This window comes from Neopelma chrysocephalum, unplaced genomic scaffold (genome assembly GCF_003984885.1).
Source record: "Neopelma chrysocephalum unplaced genomic scaffold, ASM398488v2 Primary Assembly neopelma1_102, whole genome shotgun sequence".
In the NCBI taxonomy this organism is placed as follows: domain Eukaryota; kingdom Metazoa; phylum Chordata; class Aves; order Passeriformes; family Pipridae; genus Neopelma; species Neopelma chrysocephalum.
The window spans coordinates 3,874,261-3,897,019 of record NW_020897765.1 but is presented as its reverse complement, the minus strand read 5'-3'; the positions used below and the strand labels follow the sequence as shown (position 1 = coordinate 3,897,019).

At 36.4% G+C, this 22,759-nt stretch overlaps 2 protein-coding genes across 4 annotated transcripts in view; both read left to right on the top strand.

Moving 5' to 3' along the window:
• Positions 1 to 18,546, top strand: part of LOC113973512 (macrophage mannose receptor 1-like) — a 30,547-nt gene extending 12,001 nt beyond the window's left edge. The window contains exons 12-29 of the mRNA XM_027695688.1: positions 391 to 518; positions 1,724 to 1,811; positions 2,379 to 2,523; positions 4,791 to 4,826; positions 4,927 to 5,090; positions 5,592 to 5,659; positions 6,479 to 6,579; positions 6,900 to 7,039; positions 7,952 to 8,066; positions 8,725 to 8,900; positions 9,592 to 9,694; positions 11,050 to 11,279; positions 11,771 to 11,936; positions 13,316 to 13,462; positions 14,511 to 14,627; positions 15,461 to 15,628; positions 17,425 to 17,454; positions 17,840 to 18,546. Coding sequence (XP_027551489.1) covers positions 391 to 518; positions 1,724 to 1,811; positions 2,379 to 2,523; positions 4,791 to 4,826; positions 4,927 to 5,090; positions 5,592 to 5,659; positions 6,479 to 6,579; positions 6,900 to 7,039; positions 7,952 to 8,066; positions 8,725 to 8,900; positions 9,592 to 9,694; positions 11,050 to 11,279; positions 11,771 to 11,936; positions 13,316 to 13,462; positions 14,511 to 14,627; positions 15,461 to 15,628; positions 17,425 to 17,454; positions 17,840 to 18,084 — 2,367 coding nt within the window. The 3' untranslated portion in view covers positions 18,085 to 18,546. The remainder of the gene's footprint in view (positions 1 to 390; positions 519 to 1,723; positions 1,812 to 2,378; positions 2,524 to 4,790; positions 4,827 to 4,926; positions 5,091 to 5,591; positions 5,660 to 6,478; positions 6,580 to 6,899; positions 7,040 to 7,951; positions 8,067 to 8,724; positions 8,901 to 9,591; positions 9,695 to 11,049; positions 11,280 to 11,770; positions 11,937 to 13,315; positions 13,463 to 14,510; positions 14,628 to 15,460; positions 15,629 to 17,424; positions 17,455 to 17,839) is intronic.
• A 1,890-nt stretch (positions 18,547 to 20,436) lies between these two features.
• The window catches only part of LOC113973511 (macrophage mannose receptor 1-like), a 31,786-nt gene continuing 29,463 nt past the window's right edge, over positions 20,437 to 22,759 (top strand). For 2 of the 3 annotated variants that reach the window (XM_027695685.1, XM_027695684.1), the window contains exon 1: positions 20,441 to 20,624. In XM_027695685.1, the coding sequence (XP_027551486.1) occupies positions 20,555 to 20,624 (70 nt within the window). In that variant the 5' untranslated portion in view covers positions 20,441 to 20,554. Of the gene's footprint in view, positions 20,625 to 22,759 lie in introns of all 3 variants that reach the window. The other variant, XM_027695687.1, reaches the window with a different exon arrangement.

The window sequence follows — 22,759 nt, the reverse complement described above, 5'->3', positions numbered from 1 at the left end:
AATTATCACCTTTCCCTTCACTTTCAATTTCTCAAAAATCTCCTGCTTTCTACTGAGAAGTGCCAATGGCTAAAGCTTTTCCATCTTTCTTTGAACCTTTCGGTGGTCAAAGTTCCAATTAGACTATAGATCATTTTTTTCTCCTCTGTACATTCTGATAGCTTTTGTTCTCCTCAGACACCTATATTACTCGGCTTATTTTAAAATAGATGATGGTAAGAAAAAAATGCTTACACTTTACATTTCTAATGTTTAATATTAAAGGTTTTGACAGACGTTATGTTGTCTCACTCAAGAATAAAGGGGTGCTAAAGTGATCTTGATTTTAATTACATGTATTTTATATCCTTTGCACATTTAGCAATTTATTTTTACTTTTTTTCTTAATAGTTTTTTGTGAGAGAGGGAAACCAAAAGAAGTCTTGGTTTGAGGCTGAAGAATTCTGTAGAGAAATAGGTGGAAATCTGGTCACAATCAATACAAGAGAAGATCAAGTTTTATTATGGCAATTAGCATCGTAAGTACTTGCATAACAGTTCTTTTTCATGTTACTGCTATGTTAAATACAAAATTCCTTAAAATATATCTGGAGCTGAGCAAGAGGCTGAGCAAAACAAAGAAGCTTTGATATTTTTGAAATTTTCATCACAGGTTTTTATCAAGACTGTTATCCAGATCTGATCAACTTTTAACGAGTTAGTCCCTCTGCCAAAAGGGAGAAAATAAAATGTTCAGCTCTGTGGTATTTTGTAACTGGCTGTAATTCGTGCTTTAACCAACTCATTCAAAAAAACGCTTCAGCTACTGTGTAATGTAAACTAAAATGCAAGGACTTAATGTGAAATTTTTCTGACTATGAACTGAAGACTCCTGAAATCAGTGATTAATTTTAATTAATTTTTGTAGCACTGTAGATGCTCATAGCTTATCTTGCTCATAATAAGCTATGACATTATTTCCCTCCAAATTAGATTACTATTATGATTGTATTCCATAATACCAAGACATCTCAATGACACCTAATATACAACTAGTTAACCAAAAGTGTTTAATATAGTGATGAATCTAGGCTTACTTTCTCAAATAGATTAAAAACTTCTCATATTGAGAAGTTTTTGTGATCTCACCTTTCTTCATTTTAATATATTTCAGTATTGTGAGAAGTTGAATGTGGTTTTTATTTGTCTGTTAAGTCTCTTTGCTTTAGAGTATGAAATCTTTGTGGAGGGAAACCTTCATGTTACGAAATGAAATAGGACTCTATTTTATTTGATTCATAGGTAAGACAAGATAAATACATGAACTACTAAATAAAGTACTTAGGAATTGACAAGAAGCAAATCAAAGCAGTTGAAAAGCATTTTCCACTATTTTTTATTAGTTAAATTGTATTATAACTCTCTATTGATGTTTTACTTTTGCTAAAGCTTCTGTCTATGAACTCATACTACAGCCAAGAGCTTTGTTGCAGCCACAGACACGGGAGCCTGAGCTGACTCTATGTCACATCACTTGTCCTTCAACCAATATTCAAAGACGGCAAGACTTGTCCCAATACAGAGCACTATAAAACTCCCTGACAGAGTGCAGGGGATGAGCTTGACTATGGGCCACAGCTCCCAGTTCAGATGTGACAGAAAGCAGCATGTCTATGCTTTCCAGCATTTATATCATGGCCTCTCTTTCTACATTCATAAATCTATATTGTATGAATTATTTTAGGGACAAAGGACTGAACACTCAGGCTTTCTGGATTGGTTTGTTTCTCTTAAATCCTGATGAAGGATTTGCTTGGATTGATGGTTCCCCTGTGAGTATTTATTTGCTGTATATTAATCGACTTTTATATAGATCTTCTTCTTTTTATGCCGTCTTTTGCAATCTCTTTAAATCTTCATCAGGTGCATGGCAACCCTTTATTCAGCAGCTGAACAGTTCCAGTGCACTGTCCTAACACACTAATGGAAGTACAAAATTGCCTCTGTTTCATTCCTGGTACCATGTTATATCCCATCTTCAACAGTCCGTGCTCTTAGACCTTCATAGCATCCCAAAAGAGCCGGTGCTGTATAGCAATACAGGAAGTCAGGTTGCCAATATTCACAAAGTGAGATAAACATGACTCCCTCCACCCATAAGTTTTTCTTTCATCAGCTTTTCTGTACCATGTGATCTTTGCACCTTCTTCAGGGAGCCATTGGGAAACTCAGTTGATTAGCATGACTTTCACAGCCCTCTCAGATCTATTTGAACTCCTGTTGATCCCATAAACAAGGTACTTGAGATGATGAGATACTGAAATTGTGTTATGATGGCAATCTCAATTACTTCTACTCAGCTCAAATCACATAGTAATTGATATGTATTTTCAACACAGGTAATTTATGAGAACTGGGATGAACATGAACCCAACAACCGTGAAGAACTTGAACATTGTGTTACATTTAACAGATCACCCAAAATGCGCTGGAACGACTTGCGCTGTGAGCATTTGCTTAATTGGATTTGTGAAACAAAAAAAGGTATATTACTTCCTCATTTAGCTGGAGCAATAAACCCAAGTTTCAAAAGCAAATTTCATGGATTCAAACAAACTGAAAGGAAGAAAAATACTGGGAATTGTTCATTTTAAAACTAGTTATAGTGAAGGCAACACATAAAGCAAGAGGAATGTATTGAGATATTTCACTTGTACTCAGATGCAGGAAGTTAAAGATGTCCCTATTACTTTATCTCTGGCTTTATCTCCCTCTGTCATGGACTGAATAAATTTGCAAAGCAAAGGTACTTATCTCCTCTCCTTTTATCTCCTCCCTGTATTTCTATGTGCTTCAGGCATTTCCAGGATAGCCAAACACGCAGGACACTAGAGTGATCTGTACAACAGAGACAAAAGCTTTGCTTCCCACTGTGAAACAAATAATGGGAACTAAAGAGAGTGATCAGTTGCTATAGGAACTGGAAGCTCTGAAAAGCTGATCAAAAATAGCGTCTGGTGCAACCCTGATGGACTCCTGCATCCACTAGCTTTGCCTGGAAAGAAAGGCCCCAACAGCAAGACTCCCAAAACTGGCACCAGGGTCATAAAATGGACCTGGCTGATGTGTGTTGGGGTGCCTGTCAGTGGAAAATGGGGTCTGCATGGGCTGAAGACCACAAGTGACAACTGATAATGAAAGAACTTGTTTTGTTTATCCAGTCCTATTTCTACATCCCGGTTGTAAACTGAGTATTTGTGTGCATCTCTATGGAGAAGGAGATTCTTACAAGCTTCTTGAAATGAAAAGAAAATTGGATGCACACAGGGAACTAGTAGGAGGCACAGTAGGGAGGGGAAGGGATAAGCAGTTATATAAAAACACTGAGTATGTCTAATACTTGATGACTCTGCCAACAAACCATTACCCTCAAAGGGTGAATAAGGCACCATGGCAACATTGAAAAATTGCTTAATCGAGAAGGAAGAATCACCGTTCCCTTGTGGGTAGATTAGTCACACAAATACACCATCAAAACACTGATTTCTGCACACCAGCTCAAAGCAGCACATCCTGTGCGGTCTTATCTGGTGTGCTGAATTTGCTGCTTTATACAGATGTGGTTCTCTGCTCTTGGTAAGATTACTCACAAGTACTTCAGAAACCATGACACAAAAACTCTGATCAATTTATCTTGATCCTTGATGACCTTTCAAAAGCAAGAAAAATTAATGAAATTGCTCTTGTTATTGCGAGTCTAGATTATATGATGATCAACATGAGAGAAGACATGCTCAGATGTTAATCCCTCATATTCACTTAAAACACATATTTACATAAGATACTCCATTTCTCAGAAAACCAATGAATGCTGTAGCTATGTTAGGATTAAACAATAAAATCAAAATGACAAGAAGTCTGTAAAGTAATAATTAAGATATTTACATAATTTTAGCTTTGTTCTTCACTTAAGAATGAAATGTTCGAAAGACCCCAAAAGAAATTTACTTGATTTTTCATTTTCTTTTCCACTTATTTCTCATCAAAGTGTTCCTGTCATTTCTATAATAATGTGTTCCTCTCCATCAAACCACAGAAGAAATGGAGAAATCTAGGATAATTAGTAGTCCAGAAGTACAAAATAACAGGCATCCAAATGAAAGCAGAGCTACTTTTGAAAGTCTATAGCTGGCTCTGGAATAGTAACAGCTTAATTGCTTCCTTCTGGTCCATCCTGTAATCAGAAACTTGGGTTTGATATCTATTGGCTCTACAGAACTCTTAAAAACAGACATCAGGAAAGGAGGAATGCATTGAGACACTGGAAATTATGTGTAGTATTAACAATATACAAGCACTAAGCTTTCAGTACTTGTGAATAGTTTACTACTATGTAGATAAGCTTTAGAAATTACTATATTGGCTGGATTATGTGTTTTAGCTCTAGTCCCAAGAATATAAAAAAAGTTAATCATAGCATGTCAAGAAAAATGCTAAAATAATTTTTCATAGTAAAGTCAGTTTACCAAGAGTTTACTGTGCATTCTGGATTGTTTAAGTCAGTGCTTTTGGTGATACATATATATACTGTAAAATACATGGTTTTCACTAGATAAATGTTTCTAAATTATACACATAATTTAATATGGTGGTATGTGCTCTAAATTCTTGAAAATGCATTAGCACAATTCATTGTTTGTTTATTGAATTTTCTTTCCTTCTATTATACAAAGCATGTTAAACTACATGAAGCAAACCCCTCTGCTTTTTTGTATTTGGAATGTTGCTTATGATGATCTTTTATTTTACAGGTACACTGCTAAAACATGTACCAGACTACAAACTTGGTAGGATCTTTTCCTCTTTCAAAAAGTTGGTTATGGTATAGTTTTCAGACTTTGTACAGACCAGATATGAATGTATTATATATGATTCTTTATCTTTCAGAATATCAATCCACCAGTGATGGATGGATTATATATGAAGATAAGCAGTACTATTTCAGCAGAGAACATGCCCACATGGAAGAAGCACGGAGAATTTGTCAGAAGAACTTTGCAGATCTTGTTGTCATTGACAATGAAAGCAAAAGACAATTTCTATGGAAATATGTAAGTGCTGAGCCTATTAATTAAAATTGAATTTTGAAGCAGAGCAGATGATAAAAGGATCAGCCTAACTATTCAGCAAGGCTGGAGTCCTGAGCTATTATCCAACATTGTTTATTTATAGAACAATAGACTTGCTCAGGACCTGCAAAGAAATTACTGCTGTTTTTAATAGGTAGAGAAAAATGGAATGCAAATGTTAAAGGTAACAAAGGATAGTTCAGGCCCAGATTGCTTATCTCTTCTAATATATGTAGTATTCAGTACAGTGATTATTGCTTTCTTGTCTGGTGATTTCTTTACTCTAGGATGTTCCACATATCCCTGTTGCCTGCTTGAAATCTGGGTCTAAACCTACATTATTCTTACCTGAGGCTCAAATCCTGGGGGGAAAAAAGAAAAGGAAATAGGAAAAAATAATCACAGGCATGGTTAATTGGCTTCCAGGTTTTGTTTGATGTTGAAGAAGAGTTAGTTCTTAACTTTTAATTATTTTTATTATAGAGTTACACAAAACACAAACGGGAATCATATTTCATTGGCTTAGTTGTCAGCTTTGATAAGAGATTCCGGTGAGTAAAGGAAAACTGGTAATGGATAACAAATGATGATAATTTAATCTTGCTTTTAGGGAGCATTTGCGTGTGCTTTTGTGTTACAATATAGTAACTGTTGTGCAACTGACCTCTGGATAGTTTTCAGAAGATGTCTTACATCAGCAGTGTAACTCTCTTTTATATTTAAGCAATGTCTTTTTTTTTCCAAATTTGGGAGAGCAAACCCAATAGAAGTTCATGGCTGAGACTCATTTTACTTAATGTCTTACACTGAAAGAACTGAGTTAAACACCCAAGCAAACTTGCAGAGATAGTGAGGAGAGGCAGCTCATTTTAGGATGTTATTCACCCAATTCATTTTAGACATCGACCTAAGGATGAGATTTACTCTGACCAGTTCTCCAATGTCTGAGAAAGCCTGAGAAAGCCCAGGAAGTTTTGATAAAAAGTATATAGAAATGTTTAATCAGATTAATCTCAGTAGTTCAAGTTATGTGCGCTCGAAGCAAGAAGCGTAAGCAACATCTCATCCAATAGGCTTTCTGAAATTTCTGGTAGAGAACCTCTTTTAACAATCTGTTTGTAGAAGACTTTCAGGAGGACACCCTTCTGGGATGAAAGGGAAGTCCATGGACTGCTGATGGGCCTTGAATGTGATAGTACTAAACAGATGAGAAGCAGCAGTAATGCTGGGGCTATGTCCTCTCTGGGATACGTAGAGCCTTCACCCGCTGGTCACTGCTGATACCTTGCTTAGCCCTCTGTCTAAGCAGACCTTGTGACTGATTGCTGGAGATGTCTCTCTTGCAACCACTGTCCCCTTGTTTCTTCCAGATGGCTGGATGACACCCCAGTGAACTATGTTGCCTGGGCTCCAAATGAACCCAATTTTGTAAATAATGATGAAAACTGTGTGATAATGTCACAAGATTTTGGTGAGTAAAATGGCAACAAGAAATATTGGCATAAAAATTCAGCATCGAAATCCGAAATGTTTGGTATATATTTAAATTTGAGGCTACCCCAAAAAGAGGTAGTTCAAAATACTGCCAGTTTTTCATAACAAACATGCTGAGGTTTGAAACTGTGCCATCACTACTAGGAGACAAATATATGGCAGAGGAAGGAGGAGTGTATTTGGGTCAATGTGTTTCATTTGTGCTTTATGAATGCTGTCTCGGGTAGTGTTGTAGTGGTCATACCAGAGTTTCTCTGTAATCTGTACAATAATTATCTGTATTCCATTTCTTTACAGGCTTTTGGAAAGATATAAGCTGTGCTGTGAAAAATGCCTTTATCTGTGAAAGGCATAATTCAACTTACTCAGGATTTGCTCCTACTGTACTTCCACCTCTCGGAGGATGCCCTGAAACTTGGCTTTTGTTTAACAATAAGGTGCAGTAATAAATCTCAGCCATATGTAGCAGATTTGCTGTAGATGAAGAAAACATCTAAAAATCCCTTTTATCTCACTATATAAATTCTCTGTCTTTATATACCAATTTATTAAGAGGCATTTAGTTAGCAGTGTAGTAAATTTCCAGGTTGACAAATTTGTAACTAAATCTCAAGAAAAAGGTGATTTGAATGTTTGAAGTTACAATTTTTGTAGATGTCCATATGCCTTTGGCCATACTTACCTTTCCAGTTTTTAGAATTTTCTGGTTATTTCAGCATACTTACTGCATGGAAATCTTGTTTCATCATCCTTACCTGTAAATGTAAGACCCTTTTTCTGAGTAACACTGAGATGAAAATATGAAAGGTCACACTTTTCCATATGTAACTGGCTACCACAGAACTTATCTTAAGCTGAGTAACAAACAACAATAAATGTCAAATCAAATATAGAAAACAAGCAAGCATTGCTTTCTGCTAAGTTAAGCAAAAAAACTGAACATATGAACTTAAAAAACCCCCAACAAACAAACAACAAACGAAAACCACACATCAATTCCACAATGCAATCAATAGGAAAAGCTTTTTATGCAGTCAAAGGGCATAAAAAGGGAGGAGTCCTCACCTTTCAGTAATGTCCTTGAAATTACCTGTGCACTCTGGATACCCACTTAATTCCTCAAATCTTTTGTGGGTTGTCTGCTCTTCCCCAGTACAAACCCCACAGGTGTGTAAGAACTGTGCATACATTGCTGTGATTAGCTGTGTCATCTTCTTACTGGCCAACAGGATTCATGTTTAGCAAATCCCCTATCTGCTGCTCTTTGCATGCAGGGACTAGCACTGAATTGATCCAAATCGAGGTTTTTGATACCTGAAATTCTTTCTAATCCTTTACTCTCTCTGCAGTGTTATAAAATATTTGGATCCAGAGAAGAAGAGAGACTAACTTGGCACTCAGCAAGAAGAATTTGTATAGAATTAGGGGGAAATTTAGCCTCCATACACAATGATCAAGTACAAGGTATGACACCTTATGGCACTATGTTTGAAGCCAATACATTTTAAAATCTAATGATGAGGCTGAAATGTCCTCCAGATCTAGACAGTATAACCTATAAAGGAAGACCCAGAGCTGCTTGATCCAGAGAGAAGACTGGAGTGAGATACTATGACATTTCCCAAGTCATGCAAAAGCATCATGCGGAAGGAAAAGAATAATCTGTTCCCCATGGACTTGGAAGATGGGATAAATTGTAATAGTTTATAGCCAGGAAATGCTCACAGATATTCAAGTTAGACAGTAAACAAACATCCATCAGAAATTACTTACGTGCAGTTGATGCTGCCTTGGGGAAGAATGAATAATCCTTTTGAAGTCCCTCCTAGCCCCCATTTCTATAATACTTCCAGGAAGCCTAAATAATTTTTATCAAAAAAAATGTTTCCTTTTTTCTTCTGAAATCAAACTGCTTCAGTTCAACTACCTGTTGTTATTTTTATCTTTTACCATTAGCTCATAGTCTAACACTACTGAACTTGATATTTCCAATATTTTTAAAAGATGATTGGTTGTTTTATTTGTACTTTCATTTACGTGGAATTTGAAGAAAGGAAACTCCTTAGCTACTTTTTATTTGTTTGTTTGTTTGTTTGTTTGTTTTTATCTATTTTTTTATTAGCCTTCCTCACCTTCCAGCTAAAGGATGTTGCCAGTGGAACATGGATTGGACTGAATGACATTATCTCTGAGGGTACATATCTTTGGACAGATGGAAGCATATTTGACTATTCTATGTGGGCACGAGGATTCCCATTTAGAGATGAATTTGTAATGGCTGACATGAAGTATATAGAGGTAAACAGAAAAAATACAAGTAAACAGAAAAAAATCAGAAAACGTGCAGCTTAGATAACATACTCAAGATCTAAGTAACCAGCCTGACTTCTATCTCAGCTAAGATCTTACTTTCAATAACTTAAAGCAGAAGGTAACTGAATATTTTGAAGACGAAATTTTTAAAACTGTACTCAGAGATTAATAGGCATGTTTAGAGTCCACACTTATTGTCATTCCTTTCTAGAAGTCTAGAACTTCAGAAAATGAATGCTGTATTGTATTTACTGCTAGAATTAATTATATGTATTAGAATTATTATATTTACTGAAAATATTCCATATTACTAGCTGTGATTTTTACTCTGGTTTACTGTTTTACTTTGTATGGCATGAATCCAAATGAAACTCCAACAAGTTTAGTACAGATTAACATAAACTACATAGTAAAAATAACATCAATACACTCCCAGGAATTTTAATAAACTGACAAAAGTTCTTGCATTAATCTGCCAATAAAAGTACATTTGCTTAAGATATATAATATAATACATTTAATTTCCAAGAAGCAATAAATGGAAATAAGAGCCAGAAAATTAGAAAAGAAAGCTATTACATTTTTCTCCTCACACCTATTTCTATTATTTTTCTGGGCATTTTGCACTTTATCAGCAACAATTTGGGTTTTTTTTTGTTTTTTTTTTTTTTCCTAGACTGACTGTATTGCAATGACAAAAGGATCTGTAGATAAAGAAGGATTTTGGGAAAATACTAACTGCAAGCATAAAAAAAGCTATATTTGCCAGATGGACAGCAGTAAGTTTTAATTTTCAGGGTTATTTTTTGTTGCAAGACATTTACTGAACAATTTGAGCATTTAAGTCCTCAGTTGCAACTGCACGGCTGTGGGTGTAGCAGGCGGGGTGAGAGAAGCAGGGCTACTTCCCCAGCTGAGGAATTCCAGTCACAGAAGTCACTTTGGAATAAGGACTATAGAAAAGTTTTTGCTTTACAACCTCTACCCTATCAGCACACCTATTGACACTCAGAGAGGCTGACTTCACCTGCCCTGTAGATATCCACACTTAAATCAGTTGCCTGCGTGTGGCAAGCAGATACTTTGAAGGAAGGATTCACCTTCCTCACCATGAGAAAAATGCCCAAACCAGCTTCCTAGAAGAGCTGTGCCTTCAAAATACCTGTTCTCTATTGACGGAAAGGTTTAGCCATCTGTGCTTTACCCAGCTGTCACAGATATAGGTGTCTGAATCCAATTATTTTGCAAATACAGTACAGAAAGACAAATCCAACAGTGACCTCCAACTGAGGGGTTAAGTGAGGCCAGTTAAGCTGGTTAGTTTGCTTGTCGATCCCTAGCAACGCCTTCATATTATAAGAACAGCAATACTCAGGGTGGGAGACATATCCGGAGCACAGCTACACTGCAGAGTTTGCAGGAATAAAACCAGGGAACTGCTGAGCAACAAGTAAAAATACAGGAAGAAGCCACAGCTGGGCCAGATGTTTCACAGTCTCTGTCCCATGCAAGTGCAGAAAGATGCATGAGGATGACACTAGCAAAAACAATTGCCAGGGCATCCTCAGCAGAAGCTGAACACAAAGACAGTTTTTGTCCCTTTTTCTGTCCCCATCACTGGCTCTAAGGCCTTTGCCTTCTACTTCCGCATATATAATTTAAGGCACAACTGCAATTTCCTTTTTCACTTCATCCTACATGTAGCAGTTGGGTCACAAATGTTGCCGAGAATGAAATTCACCCCTATTTTGAGACTGAAGTGACGTGAAGACCCTGTCCTGTGCTTGTGCCTGGGAGGAACTTCACCTGCACTGAGGGTGGGGGACATAGAGAACTCTGGGCAGAGGATCTTGGTGGGACCAGTATTCACATAATTTCATCTGCTCAGTGTATGTCTATAGATACACACAGTTCATTTTCTGCCTCCCCCTAATTCCTGAATACACTATTTACACAGTAGTTTAAAATAATTCCAAATTACCATTAAAATAAGTTTCCTGGGTTTTAAATAAGAAATGCTTTTACTTGATGCTTGTGCTGCCACATTATATTCACATGTTACTCAAAAGTAATACTGCTATCTGACAACTAGTAATTTTCCCCTTCCTCTCAAATTTGTACCTCTTTCCTACAGAGCCTGAACTGTTTCATTCCACAAGTGCTCCAGATTCTGATTTCATCCATTATGGTAACAGCAGCTATTTAATCATTCCTTCTAAAATGAATTGGGAAGAAGCAAGAAAAGCCTGCAAGGAGAAATCTTCAGAGCTTGCCAGCATTTTTGATTATTACAGTAATATATTCTTGCTGCTGCAGGCAGTGCAATATGGAGAGCCTTTATGGATTGGGCTCAACAGCAATGTGGTAAGATTAATAAATTTGTAGTTGGTGCAGTTAAATGCTATGATTGGGTTACCATCAGCAAAAAAGGGGAGGAAGAAATACTAAACAAAGACTCAAGAATTTCTGCTCCTGCATATTTATCTTTTGCTCCTTACAAAGTAACAATTTTCTCAGGTTTTTCATAGTGACAGCTGCAGTTTACTCCTGAATGTTTCTCCTTAAAACTCCACTGGAGCTTAACATGCTTGTTTGACAGACAGCTCTGAGACCTATTTCCACCTAAACTTTCCACAGGTTTCATATTTCCCAGCATAGGAGGCATACTGCTGTGTCTTGTTTTTATGTTGCTGAATCCTGATTCAGTATTATAAACTGGTATTTTAACAGTACTATATATATATATATATAGTGTATATATCACTTTGAAAATGTACTTTTGTATAACTCCATTTACCTGAAACAGTAGATGAAGAGTGTAGAAAAATTATGTTAAATGTCTGTTTCAATTTTAGAATTCTGGCTATTATAGATGGACTGATAAAAAGAAAATAAGCTTTTCTAAGTGGGACTATGGAGAACCAAAACAGAAAGTAGCCTGTGTCTATCTGGAGCTCTCTGGGGCCTGGAAAACAGCATCTTGTAATGAAAAACATCTTCCTCTCTGCAAAAAATTTGAGGGTAAGCTATGGTGATGACTTCTGGTTTTATGGTAGAAACCTTGCTTTATCAGCTTTGACTGAAATATAAATTTCTAAGTACATATAAAGGAATAATAAGCCTGAGTATGTAATGTCATTACCTTTATTTTGCAAGAACAATACTTTATTTTGATGGTGGTGTCATTCATCTGCCAAGATATTGCCATTTTACTGGACTGGAGTGATAGCTGCCATGGGAGCAGGCAGACAGCTCATTGAGATTGTGGGAGGACTAAACACTTCACATGGAGTCTAGGATGTAAAGTTTTGCTGACAGCGGTTTTGTGGGAAGATCTGTGATCAATGAAGTCCATTGAGTATAAAATAAATTTGTTTTCTTCAACGTATATGCATCATTCATACACTGATTATTACATCATTTATATAAGATTCCAAAAACTGGGTAAAGGAGGAAGAGTTGTATCTGATAAAAAAAGGGTCTAGTATTGGTCCAAACAAAAGGTCATACTTCCTAGGGATTCTATGGGTACCACTGAGAAATACTACACAGTTAAAGCTACAGGCAAACCTCAGGATGGGACTGAACCTTTTTGCTTTCTCATTTGTAATACAGTAATACATTTTAGCTCTAGTGACACAGACTTAATGGAAATTTGGGGTTTATTTTGATATAGGTTTTTTTGTTTGTTTGTTTGTGGTTTTTTTGTTTTGTTTTTTTGTTTTTGTTTTTTTTTTTTTTAATTTCTTTTTCAGGCCATACTTAGAACTTCATATCTGTTAATTTGCAACTTTTGCTTTACTAACTGACAATGTTGCTGTTTCTTTCCATAATATCATTGCTTGCAGGAAAATGAGAAGCTACTACATAAACGTTCAGTGAGCCTCAAATTATTCTATGCATTGTCAAAGACATTTTATGTAAGGATTGTTATCTTGAGGAAAATATTAAATGGGCAATTTCCACAGTAAACTTGTGTTTAGATGATATTTCATTTAAAAACAAACTTATTTGAACATCTTGAGGATTTGGGAGTTATCTGGTTTGGGGTTTGGGTTTTTTTCTTGCTTTTTACTGTTTCTTTTATTTATACAAATTTGTTGATTATAACAAAATAAACTAGAACCAAAATCTCTGAACACCCAAATATCCTTGAGACAGTCCGTCTGATTCAGTTAGTAACACAGAAGAGTCCAGGTTCACACTGAGTCATCCACTTGTCGCTGAGTATTCCTGTTCCTCATAGTCACTGTTGACTTAGTCACTGATAATTCTAGCACTGTGTGCCAAAGAATATTTTAAGTACTTTTAAGAAAAGGTGTTTTTAATACTTGATTTCATATCTGAAGAACTGCAATCCCTACTGAAAGAAAGTATCCATAATATCTCATTTCTTCTAGATGTACTTCCTTCTGATCCCCCACAGGATATTGGAAAATGTCCTGAATATGATCACATATCTTGGATTCCTTTCCGAAGCCACTGTTATTATTTCGATGCCAATGAAATGAGCTGGGCTCAGTCTGTGACTCAGTGCATTCAATCAGGTAATTATTCTTTTTACCCAAAGATAGGATTTCAATCTTGACATAAAAAAGAAGACTTTAAAAAAAGTCTTGAAAAGTAATACTGCAAAATCTACAAATACTAAAAAAAAGGGAAATAAATGTCTCATTTATTTCCCACCGTTCTGTGCTTTTCAGCTATGTTGAACTTAAGGTGATCAGATTTCCTTGTTTTACTTTTCGGCTGTGCTTGTTTCTTGTTATATTTCTTCCTTCACAAAGTTTCTCTTTATAGTAAGATTTTAAATTTTATGTAATTAAAAAAAAATCAAAACAAAACAAAGCAAAACACCTGTTTCTGGCCTTATCCCTTCTTTTCCATATTTTTCCCTACACAATATTCAAAGTAAATATCATATTAACAATCACTCGTTTCTAACACGTGTCACATTTTTGTGACCTGAAAGGGGTTGCATGTGCTGCCTGGAAGCCCTTGATTGACCATCAAGGCTCCCTGGCAGACTGCAGAGCCAGAGGAAGGCAAACATTTCCCTCCCCCTCCTTGGGGACATCTGGTCCTGGCCAAGGCCAGGAGCCACACCTTGGCACTCTTTCACCTATGCTGCTGAGTCATCACCTACCTCATCCCTGTCTCAGGAGGCCATGAAAGAGAAAAGGAAGCACTATACTGCCCAAAAGAAATGGATCCTTTGTTTAATATCTTTTTAGATCCTCTTACTTTACCACCATTGCCAGTTTGAATTGCTACGTGTCATCCTGTCAAACCACAAAGAGCAAATGAATAATCATCCATAATTCCTATAAAAAATATCATCCAATCACTTGAAAATATAGTGCATTTTGCCTGGTGTTTAAAAATCATCACTGTGCTTTCGTGTCTCTCAGTTCTGATGACATCACTCACTGTCTGTGCTGTTCCTCTACAGCTGGACATGATTCTGTGGTTTCTATTCAAATACTTGTTTACTCCCTGCCTGTAGGAGAGGTTTTATTATTAACTTTACCTTATCTCAAAAGCTGTAACTATGTTGGGCATACCTCCAATCATCTTCTGTTGTTTTGTTAATAGGTGGTATGTTGACCTCTGTAGAAGATCCAGCTGAATCCAACTTTTTAGTAGAACATGCAGACTTATACACAAGCAAGACAAGTGGCTTTTGGATAGGAATCTACAGAAATGTAAAGGGTAACTATTCTAAGTACTATAAATAAACATAAATAGGCTTTATTAAATGGGCAAAATATTAATAAGATACATTGTTTTTAAGCAACTAATTGAAGTACAGTAGAAGTTCTGACCTCAGCCCTCCCTGAGGACATCTCCTATTCCTGGTCTGTGAGAAAGCCTTTACCACTGCGGAACATGTGGCGGCTGGGGAGCACCCATGTAGGAGCTGGAGGTGTCCAGCCAGAACCTACAGCATTAAGCTTCTCTCTGTCTCTGTATGGAGAAATTTAGGCTGCTGGCTAAAGAGTGCAGTGGAAAACACATATCTGGAAAAAAACACTGGTATAAATCCACAGACAGTCAGAAAGGATTTTATTTTAGATTATTTTCAACTCATTGAAACATCAAAAATTTTTTTCAGAGTTTATACAAAAAAGAAATGTTTTAATTTTAAATAAGCATATTTTTAAGCATTGCAATAGAAGTTGCTTGATTTTCACTGGGTGCTGCTGAAATAATGATTTAGAAATTAGAATAAAAAAGCATAGATTTAGCTTTTTTCAGTTTGAAACTTTAGTATCCTAGACAAAAATATGGAGCAATATAAATTAAAACTAAGTTATGACTGAAAAATCTGCAAATCATAATGTGGAAAAGCAATTATACCCTTTTTGAGAAGAGAATCAAATAAAATCAAATCAAATGCATTAGAAAACAACTGCAGATGGAATTTTTGAAGACAGTATTATTGCTTTATTAGGCTGAATAAAGTAATATTGCATTAATATGCACTAAGGTGAAGCCCTTTCATGTGGACCTGTTAGTATTGATACTAACATTTGCAACATTAGGGCAACTGCTTTGGCAAGACAACAGTGCCATAGACTTTGTCAACTGGAGTGAAGGACAGCCCTCAGAGGACCAGCTTGATTATTGTGTGGAGTTGTCTGCGTCTACAGGTTACTGGAGTATCCTTCCTTGCTCTTCCCAAAAGGGTTTTATTTGTAAGAAGCCAAAGAGTAAGTGAATTTTTTAATATTTGTTCTTGATGTTTATTGGTTTTTTTAGTAGTACTAGCACAATATGATCATTACTAAAGATCGACATAAAACAGTCCTGCTTGTCACCTGTTACAGTGTTCAGACAAAAATATTATTATATTGAGTTATCCCTTTTTTGTTTGCCCTGTCATGATTCCTTGCTTCATAACCTCAGATTTTCTTACATTCTGTGATGAATATTCAATTAATAATTAAAAATTATCAATATTTTCTGAAAAAAAAATTAAACTTCTCTGTTTTGTTCCCCTCCAACATAAACCCATCTTTTCCTACTAAACCCATCTTTTCCTACTAACATTCCTATTGTCTTTCTGTGGAACAAGAGTTGCATCAATAATTTGCTATTCTTCCTCTTGCTGTACTATGATACATGTTGTTCCAGTAGGAGATGGATGAAGCAATTCTATTTAAATAACAACAGAACGGAAGCATGATCCAGAGAGCATATAGTGACCTTTGAAAAGAGTAGAAGTGTTTTGGTTAGCATTTTTTTTCTTTTTAATATTGTGTTTCTGTATAACTGAGCACCATCTGCTTTGGTCAGGAAGTAGAAATATCAGAATATTTTGAGCCAAGTAGCCATGTGGTTATTTTGGAGTTTAACTGTTAATTCTGAAAAAAGCCTGATTTCCTGCCCTGTTTCACAACCCTGAGGTTCAGGATGTTTCTGAGGTTTGGTCCTTTCGCCCCCAAAGCAAAGCTGCAGCTGGGGCAGGAAGCAGCATTTGCAGCAGTGTTCAGTGGTATTCAGGGCATGTTCTGAAAAGGAAAATCCTGCTTTTAGGAAAACTCCTAGTTTTCTTTTGGTAATCAGGTAATGGACACTACTGAATGCTAATTCTTTCTTACCAGATGTGTCAGAAAGTATAAACTCACTATCAACACACACTTTATTTGATGGGTTTGACTGTGAGTGGCCCCGACATGCAAGCCAAAGTACAGAGGATATTCCCTGACTTGGGGTTCTCTAGCAGAACAGTGTTTCAGCACAACCAAATATTCATCCCATTACAGCCAACTCTGCATCCTTTCACGGAACAAATTCAACAGCTGCTTTTCCTTCGTGCTCACAAACACAGGAAAGCTCAATGCATTGCTTTGCTTCTGCTGCAGCAGCCCAGCTCTTGGTGTATCCCACCTTGCCTGGGGATCCCGCTGCCCATGGGGAAGATCCACCCTTGCAGTGGCCTCCATCCAACTCCCAGCAGCTCACACCCAGTGCACAGGAAAAACCTTGCAGATGGCGCCCTCTGCGCACAGCCGGGAAAGGCTGCACAAGAAAACTTGCGCTTACAAATTTAATTATAGATGCAAATGAATTTTGGTAAACTAAGGCCTGCTGGATCTCAAAGCAATTGTGTGCAGTACGGGAACACTCAAATATCCTCAGCAGCTGATCAAGTTGTTCCCAGTCTCTGAAGGAATCAGACCCGGTGAAATGGACAAGGTTTATTAATCAGGGGAGAAAAGGCAGTCCATCTAAAGCAGTCAGAAACTACCAGTGCTTAGAGACTTTTTGGTTTTAAAAAAAGAAGCAAGAAGAGGGCTTTAATGTGCAAAACAATGCAGTTTTATTAAAGGAAATATTGCATTAAAAATCTGTCACACATTTTCATCTCTGTTAATTTAGCAGATGTGTTTCCATGAGAAAATGATGATGTGCAGGTTACCAGACCTTTTGCTAACATGAACCTGTCAGAAAAAAATGTGACCTTTTTAGATTTTGACTAAACACTTGTCTTTATCTTTGACAGCTATTCTTAAAGCAACTGCAAATGTGGAAGGTAGGATTTTTTTTCCTTCCAAATTGTTTCAAAGATACATGAAAATAAAAACTTGGGGTTTTTAATTAACTTAATATTATTTCTTTGGTTTATATATATTTATTTATATGGATTAACTTACTCAGTTGACATTGAATTCTTTCCCAGCATAATATAGCAGTACCTACAGGACACTTAGGGCATCCCAGGATAAGCAAATGCTTTGGTAAATTGATCATCCCCTCTTTCCTCCTTCTTGTGCATGCTAAAATCGATGAGGAGGACTGACCCAGAGACAATATGACATATTTTAACCCTTGTAATTAAAAAAGGGGGAAATTATAGTTTTCATATTTATTTATTGCTACAGTAAATCCATTTCTATTTGCTTTGTATTTATTTACAGATACCAAAAAGGACAAAGCCAATGGTCACCTGAATATGTGGATACTACTTACTCTGGTCTTCATCATTTTATTAGGGATGGGCTTCATGATTTATTTTGCATTCAAGATCAAAACTAGAAGTGGCACTGCAAGAAAGGAGAGGTGGTGCAGCAGACAGATAGAATGCAGCCATGCCATACCTGGAAGGGACAATGAAAGTGATTCTACCAGCAACAAAGAAAAAAATGAACACAGTGTTGTCTGATAGGATAAACCAGCCAAACTAAATGATTAAGCTTAAAAAAATATAGCTGAAACAAAGTAAATCTTAGTCTTTATTAGATGCACGTAACTTCTACTATGAACTAAAACTGGCAGTTATTCCTTTGGTAAGGATGAAGAACTATTGCTTTGTGCTCTTCAATAAATATTCTCAGGTATTGATTGAGTTGGTACTGCACAAAATGGCTAATTAGGCAAACATGAAAAACAACAGAACTAGTGGGAATTTAGATTTAAATGTTATGAGTTAATACCACAGTGTTGTCTTCATTTAGAGATTTGTGGCAGCAGTGCATACAGAGTCAAGACTAATATTGAGCACTCTTTTTGCCAAGCACTCAGCCCTAATGGCTGCATCTCAAGAATATATCACCATCCTGTACTGAAGTGTGCACAGTGTTACTCAAGTAAAGTGGTGTTTGGAATAAACAGAGATTTACATGAACTGTCTGTCCCCATTGTTGCCCCTGTCTTCACTCTTTACACAAATATATATCTTGCTTGTGATAATATTACAAGTGAAATGCAAATACTTGTCCTTCATGGCTTGAACTTGGATTTTGCAAAACAAGTAAATCTTGGCAAACAGTCTTATTCTATGGCCTTGAATTTTTTTTTATCAATTATGAACATAAGAGCATATCAATAAATTATCTATATATTACATAACAATACTTTGGTGTTGTTCATTTAGCATGCAGAGACGTTACACAGTTCGGTGACCGAATGAGTCATCTACCTTAAAAGAGAGGCTAGCAGGAGGAAACACAGAAACACGAAAAAGGCACATGACTAAAAAAGGCATAAATAAACTATAAAATAAAGTAGATGCCAAATAAAGCTGGGAGAATCCATTTTTGATTTTATTTCACTTGACTGCTCATTTTAAGATGTCTTTGTTTAATATCATTCACCTCTCTGATAAATAGACTGACAACTGGGCACTCTGTCTGTGCTACAGGACAGTAAAGCAGTGAGGCACACCACAGTACCTTGGTGTGAAATATTTTAGAGGTTTACTGTGCTGTTTAAGTTTTCTATGAATTCTCTGTTGTCTATGACATACTGAAGGAAAAAAGATCTCAGGGATCTCTGGGAAGAACAAACCTTTAGAAAGTGCATAAGGACAGTAGAGGAGATGTCACATGGCACTGGATTGATGGTTTATAGATATGGCAATTAAACAAAACATATGGCAAAGGATAAGGAATAAAAGAAATTTTGTACTCAAACTACTGTTTGTACTGTACTGACAGTCTCCTTGACCTTACACCTTTTTTTTCCCCTTCATATAAGTTATAACAAAAACACATGTTTTAGGGGTTTTTGTAAATACTGAGACAGAATTGGATTTAGTGCAGTTTGATGGCTAATAATGAATGCAAAGCAAATGAAAAGAGTTAACAGATTAAAAATATGAAAATAATATCATTATTTAAAATTTTGATATTGACAACACAGCTCTGAAGACCCTGTACTTCTCTCACACTAAGTGATGCTTTGCCCTTGCAGAAAATATTGTGAGATTGTCTGCATAATAAAGCCAAGAAAAATTTGAAAGGCAATTTCAGCTGAATATTTTTCCTTCTTTTTCTTCAAAATAAATAGGGGATTTTGCATGATAGCTAAAGTTCATTTCCACTTAATAAAGGACTGAAGCTCATTTGTAAAGTTTGAAAAAAGACCTCTTTACTTGTCTCATTTTACATGTGGTATAAAGGAAAAATTGGGCATTAAAATTCATTTGTACTTTATGGATTAAATAATTTTGAAGGACAGTTTTTCAGCCAAAATAACAGAAGGATTTGTAAAGATTTGGCTAGTTTGTATTGGTTCTTCTAAGATAAATTCACATTAAATAACAGCAGAATAGCTTTACAAGTTGATAAATCAGAGTAGATAAAAGCCAGGTGTATACCAAGTGCCCAGTTTGTCAAGTCACCAAGTAAAATTAAATTGTCCTGTCTGGGTTAATTTTTCACTGAAATAGTTAAAATTGCTCACTCCATCAAATGAAACATCATTTGTAGCAGTGAAGACCTATCTGCCTGAGCAATTTGCATATATTTTTCTCTGAGTTTCCTAGGTATTTATTTAAAATACATCCATTTAAGTGCACTCCCTACTTCTCTTTGAGGGTCAGAATGTTACAGTTTCAAGCAGAACCAAGAATGTTAAAAATAATTCATCGGAATGATGTTAAATTGTTAAAACTTTGCCACTTGCATTTGAATGGATGGAAATTTCACTTTCAGATGCAGTCTGAATTTTGTAATTATTTATAGATTTCAAAATGCCACATGTGACAGGATATTTCCTTATTTAGAGCCCAGAGTTTTCTCTTTCAACTAAAAATCTCCAAAACTGAGAAGGAACCAGCACCAACTGATTCCTTAAGGACCTCTACTGCAACAATCAATTTCAGCTCATCTCTTTGCAAATAAGAAGACAGAATGAAACACTTGACCTTTTCTACAGTCTTAGTTTTCCTCTCATTTGTTCGTACTGCTTTTCAGACACTTGGTGAGTCTATTTTTTCCTATCCCCTGAAAAAGTGGATGTGAAAGTGGGCATCTTATCTTTGTTGTCTTTCTGGCTTCTCAGGCTCTTTAAGATTTTCACACAGTTTGACTATCCTACATTTCATATTTGTCCTAACAGAAGTGGTCCACAGGGACTTATAAAAGACAGACAGAGATGATGTTTTTTTTACTTTAAAAGAGTTGGGAAGAGTCAAAACGGGGTAAAGCTGGGAATCAGCGGAAAAAGATTGACTTCTGGGTAAAAATTAGTTATTGATTATGTCTCCTCTGTGAAGTAGATGGACTTCACAGGGTGCTCCATAGTCCTTGTCTGTATATGTGACTGACTTAGAAAAAATCAAAAAGAAAAAGGAATTAAATAGGGTGTTTTATGTGTAGCCTTAGCATGAGATTGTGTGGGATGAAATGGAACTTGTGGATTGATATAAGATGTAACACCGTGACTGCACAGATGCCAGTGGAAAGAAAAATTAGAAATATATGGGAGTCAAGAATAGCCCTGGAATAACCATTACAGCTTTCAGAGTAAGGAGGAGAGGCATAGTTAAGGCTCTGAAGTTGACTAAAGACAGATCACAGCTCCCTTTTGATGAAAGGATGATGACAATGTTCAAGGACATTTTTTCTTTATCCTTCAGTTCGTTAGATTTGTGGAGTGGGATACATATCACAGCTTCCAAAATCAGATGCTGTGCCATGTGAGCTGTGCCAGCACCATCCTGTGCAAAAAGGGGGTCCCCCGCCTGATCTGTGAGCTGGGAACCAAATCCACAAGTAGGAACCTCACAGTTTCCAGCAAGAACTCGTATTATTAGTCCTAAAAATACTATGAGGGACAATAGCTGAAACTCAGAGGACTACACTAAGCACCTATTTATTTAGCAGTAAGAAATTAAAGATTTAATAATATTTAAAACATTTTGCCAAAATGGACAAGAAAAGAAGAAACTAGGTCTCAGCTTCAAATTTAGATTTGCAGAAGTGACACTTCCATGTTTTACTGAGCTGATCTAAGTAATACAGGGACTTTCTGTGAGGGCTCAAGAACTATTGTTTCGGTCACAGCATCCCAGAATTTTCCAGACACTTTCTCCTCTGTTCACTACTTAACAGTGGCTTGCCCTAACATCCTTCAGTTCTAGAAATTTACTTCAGGGTTTGGAGGGGTAGCTCATTGTCCCTTATGTCTTGTTCTATCAGATGGATATGAGAACAATGTCATATCTCTGTTTCCAGGTAGTGATTTGAGGTACAGAGAACTGAAGGGCAAAGTTTTGCCCTTCTGTTCCATAGGTCCTAGAATATTCCTTGTAGTCCAAATTCCAATTCCTCATGATCCAAAGCCAGTGATAGCTATGATGGCTGTATGTTTCCTTGAATTTTGAAAAGCATGCAGCTGTGTGCTCAGGCTGACCTGCTTTGCCTGTCAATAGTACAGCTGCAGTTCTGAACAGTCCTTACCAGCAGGGGATACTTGTTTCAAAGGATTACTAAATTAGGGTGCCTGTAACTCTTTGGGAGTGTTAAGCACGTTATTCAACACTCACATTGCGCTATCACAGAGGCCCACACCTGTAGCATCTGTACCTCCATATGCTGCCCAGTTCTTGTGAGAATGTTTGTGATTTGACTGTGTGAATGATGTTGACTTCTTATGATGGACATACTAATGAAAGGATACTGGAATAAGGCAAGATAACAAGTCACCATTACTCAGTTTTTTAATTCTAAAAAAAACCCCCAAACCATAACAGAACTTGCCAATTCCAGAAGGAGCAAGAGTCACAGAAGGCTCGCTCATTTAACTGTATTAAGCACAAATGCCACCCCATGGAAGTGTATGTGACATGACCTAAATCTATAATGCATGAAGTGATGGCAAACTTACAAATTTTCAGTAAGGTCTCTTTTGGAAATCTTGAATGAAACGTGCATTTCAGGAGAAAATTAAATTCCATTATAGTAATGACATTTTTGAAGTTGTCATAATGTGTTTTATGTATTCTTATTTCTCTGTGTTGTATTTACATGTAGTTACATGAGCTACACTTATTTTTCCCTCCCAGAATGAAATAAGTGTTGAAAATACCATTTGATCCTTGCAAATGTGACTCA